Here is a 4,479-nt window from a genome sequence, read left to right as displayed (position 1 = left end):
AAAATAAAAATAAAAAAAAGAGTTTATTAAAGCATTTTCAATAATACATACACTATACAACCCTAAGGACAATTGAGCACCTATAAGATGTAAAGGCACTTGTAAGTCCTGTGAAACTTGCCTTAATGTGACAACTTAGGAGTGATCTGTACTTAGGACCAAAATAAATGAAAAGAAGATTGATATATACATTGAACTATGAGCAGTGCATAATTTAATCCCAGTCGTGAGAAAAATACACAGATTCCCTTAGGCCTTCAACATTCAGCAACCCACCACAAAATAAATATAAAATTTAAAATAAAGATAAAAAATTCTTCCAAAAGAAGGGAATGATTTATAACAGATGAGGGAATAGGATCGCATTTTGAGCAGAAAAAAAATTGTCTCCCTTGATTTAAATCCACACATATATGTACCACGAACTATTTTAAAAACTAGTTTTGGGGATAGATAAGTGGGAAGGATTTCAAAGTTCGAGATTTAATTAGGGATTTAAAGAAAAGTAATTGATTGTCAAAACTTGAAGAATCATTGAAAGTTGCTCTGAATAAAGCAGCAGATAATAATGTAAACAGCAACTGTAAATAGTATGTGAACACTAATTTTGAAAAGCTGCAAGGAGAAAATCATTTAAGGGACAAGGTTGGACGTATAAACCACTCTCAAAAAAACCACAAAATTTTTCAAATTTTCAGTGATTGATTATAGTAAACCCTAAACTTTACTTTGACCTCCAGAAAAGACGACTTAAAAATAAATACTGAAAACACCGTCAAACCCTTTTACAACGTTTATTGTCAACTGCCTAGTCCAAAACAATACATTCTTCCAACTATTTGTCCAACATTCATGATTTCCACAATATTACAAGGACACAGAACAAAAATTAGATAAAAGATCAGAAAGCTCAACAACAAACAAGCTGAGAGACAGGTCATATACATATTGATGTATGACTTGCTTTCTAGAAATACACACACACAAAAACAAGCAATAAACAGGAGTATCAATCATAAATAAAAATCCCCGAAAATATCAATCTATAAATTAATTCAATAGTTCAATTTGGCATCAACTTCATGGATAGTCAGTAATATCATATTTATTGTCTGAACTTGCAACAAACCTCCAAAAGCAATCTCCGAACACGTTCCTCCAGTGGCATAGAAAGGAAAAACCTGAAACAATATCCATCTGAACTTTTAAATTTAACATTAAAATTAGCCGTGAGAATATTAAGCAATATACCTAGATATAAGTAAACAAAAGTATACATACACACATGGACATAAATACACATATTTGTTAATGAACAAGACATCTATAAATAAAGCCATATAAATACAATTAATAGGGCAGATACAGCTAAGATGAGTGCAAATAAATTCATATCCCTTTCACCGGGCTGATCGACATACAGAATATAAACTGCTGTCATGGAAATGATCATCAAATTCTAACCAGGCTGCAAAGGATTAAGTTCACAAACAAAGTATCATAAAAAAGGATTAGAATCCCACTTGACAAACTCATAGCCTCTCCATGTGTAGGCTAATAAAACTTACAAGAAGCACTATCCAAAGTAGAACACCACTAAAAGGCACATAATTAATTATTTTTAATATTTCCAGAACAACTTTGATTTTCTAGCAACTGTTTCTTTCCTGACAAGATTTCTATCACTACACCATAACCTGATAATTTTTATCAAACGCCATTCTCTTATTAAAGCAGCATTACAGTTTCATAGGCACATGAATAACTCTCATGCATCCATATACACAATGCACATATGTACATGCTTCCTGCACACAGATTTTCATACATACCAATCCACAAAATAGAGATATACATACAAGGTTTAGGGCATAACAGCTAAATGGCCGACAAACACAAACAAAAATGCATGGTGTAATGCATAATAGCTATATTGCCTTCATTGAAATGGAAGAGTTATAAAAAAAATTAAAAGATTAGAAAAGTGACTATACCTTCTTGAAAGACTTTTGGATTTGATGTTACTGTCACATGCTCCAGGGCATAAAGAGCTAACATATTCATACCTGTAATAATCGTAAAAAAATATCAAAATTGTACAATTAACTCATTCAACAAACAAGACAAGTAATTTTGCACAACTACATAAACTGCATACGGATTCATTGTGAAGTGCAGATTAGAACTTTCTTGTGCCAACATTCTCTGCAGATATCTAGCTGAGAAATCACTCTTCAACCCATGGTACTTCAGCGGAACCCAACACTGGATAAAAAGGATAAACAAATATTAAATGAACAAAACAGGCTTTAATTAACTTTATAGTTTGCAAATTAGCACTCGATTTGGTTATTGGAAAAATGCTTGTCAGAGGGAACATTGTATAGTTAACTCTAATACCTCATCCTCATGTGTTCTTTTTTCCTCAGCAGAAGCCTCAATCCGCTTATTCTGAACCACAGAAAATCATGATACTTCGATCTCAACAATTACAACATAAATATAGACAAGAAAAAGTAATAGACCAGCCAGAATTTGAAACTAACATAGAGGGACACACACACTACTTAAATATGCCTTGAACCCAACAAAACGGAGTTTGTCACATGAAACCTTTAGAGCAATTCAGCTCTATTATGAATCATATCATAGTAAAAACTAAGCAATGATATCCTTTTTCACCTCCAGAAGCCACCACTTAATGCAGTAATACATCAAATTATGACAACTACCAGATCATTGTCTGGGTATTTTGGTGGAACTTGCATGAGTAATGGTCTTAAGATGACATCACAACAAATTAGGATATGATAATTGTTACTAATCCCTTTTTCATATTGGCAACGTAGACTATATAGAATGTTGTAAACTGAAAAAAGAAAACTGAATAAGCTGACTCATTGTTTCTAGTCTGGGCATGTTTAAGATGCTCCAACAATGGCAACAGTCAGATCTCTGCACTGAAATAATTCTAAGAGTGCATACCTGCAACATACTTGCAAAGAAAATTACCTGTTTTTTTGATAGACCAACATGTTTAGCTTCGTTAGAATCTTCTAATTTGATGGCAACTTCTGCATTGCCTGGGACATTGTTCTTCCTTTTGGAGCCACCAGACTTAAATTGTTCAATTGATGGTCGGAGTTGCACAACTGCATGAATAGGATTCAAGACTAACTGCAAGACAAAAATGGACAAAGGTCTCTTACAATACTTGACATGTTATAAACACATATATACTTTAAAATAAAGGGCAATAATAGAAAAACATTAAGCAGCCGATATGCTGATGCTCCAGGACAAAATATCTTAATCTTAATACTAGAAGAGGTCCTTAAATGGTTCAAGTACTTACAATCACCTTTAAGGTAATGAATATGGTAGGTTGCTTACCTTATTATCTACGAGAACACCAACAGCATAGCCAGCTGCCAGAGATGGCTTCCAAGAAGAAGACAAAGTCTAAAGAGAAACCACGAAATAAGACATCATGTTACATTATCAAACAAGCTACACATAAACTGAACCTTGTTTAAAGTGCAAATTTGGAGACAATCAAACCTGCTTCGTTATGTTAGCCCTGCTAGCCCTGTCACTGTCCCAATTACTCGAATCAACATCAATTGACAAGTCCATTTCTACCTCTGCAGTCGAATGTTTAACCCTAACCTAGAAAAAAGAACAAAAAGAACAATACATACACTTCCATTTTCGTTCAATAAATAAATAAATATAGTGAAGAAAAATAAGACACACCTCTTCACATCTCTCATCCAATTCATACGGACGCCAACACGGTCTCAATGGATATTGCATAACGTATAACTGAGAGTTTTGAATACAGCTTTTAACATTTAATAAAAAAATAAAATATTCTACAATCAAATACACAACATAACAGACATAAAACCTGAGTGTCTGCATCAATTGAAGGAGTATAATACACATCGATTTCCCGAACAATCATATCTTCTTCTTCTTCTAATTGATTCCTGCTTGAATCCACAGGCTCATCAATTTTCGGTTTTGCCTCCAGATCCGGTGCCGGTTTCATCTCAACCTCCGCCGCCACTGGTTTCATCTCCATTTTGACAGTGCCATTCAAGGCCGAAGGTTTTTCAATCTTCGGCAAAAGATTCGCTGATTTTGTTGAATTTTCTTCGATTTTCGGTTGTTTTGGTTCAGGTTTTGGCAAAGGTTTGTCGAGGCTGGATTTCGGCCTGAATTTGGGGACCCGAGCGGGAACTTTAGTCTGATTCTCATCATCCAGTTCACTAAAGTCGTCAAGGTCCATCCTCAAGACTACGGTGGTCTCTCTCTCTCAGGTTGATCACTGAATAAGAGTAGTTCCACTCAGTGAGCTCGTTCGCTATAAAGAAAATATAGTGGGAAGGGGTTACAGAAGAAAAATTTTAATCTTTTTTTAGGCTTCAGGGTTTTCGATTTGGGATTTTTCTATTTTGGGATTATAAAGATGAA

At 34.3% G+C, this 4,479-nt stretch overlaps 1 protein-coding gene across 1 annotated transcript; it reads right to left on the bottom strand.

The window, feature by feature from the left end:
- Positions 1–1,129: 1,129 nt before the first annotated feature.
- Positions 1,130–4,479, bottom strand: LOC116118694 (DNA-directed RNA polymerase III subunit RPC5-like; the record flags this gene model as incomplete). Its single annotated transcript, XM_031404674.1, has 9 exons — positions 3,911–4,479; positions 3,757–3,825; positions 3,562–3,669; positions 3,394–3,462; positions 3,013–3,177; positions 2,401–2,451; positions 2,159–2,265; positions 1,995–2,066; positions 1,130–1,181 (listed from the first exon to the last, which is right to left on the bottom strand). Coding segments are annotated over exons 1-9 (1,077 nt in total), but the record flags the coding sequence as incomplete, so codon positions are not given.

Source organism: Pistacia vera, unplaced genomic scaffold (assembly GCF_008641045.1).
Source record: "Pistacia vera cultivar Batoury unplaced genomic scaffold, PisVer_v2 Contig856, whole genome shotgun sequence".
In the NCBI taxonomy this organism is placed as follows: Eukaryota; Viridiplantae; Streptophyta; class Magnoliopsida; order Sapindales; family Anacardiaceae; genus Pistacia; species Pistacia vera.
Note: the sequence above shows the minus strand (reverse complement) of the source record. Positions and strands in the feature narration are given on the sequence as shown.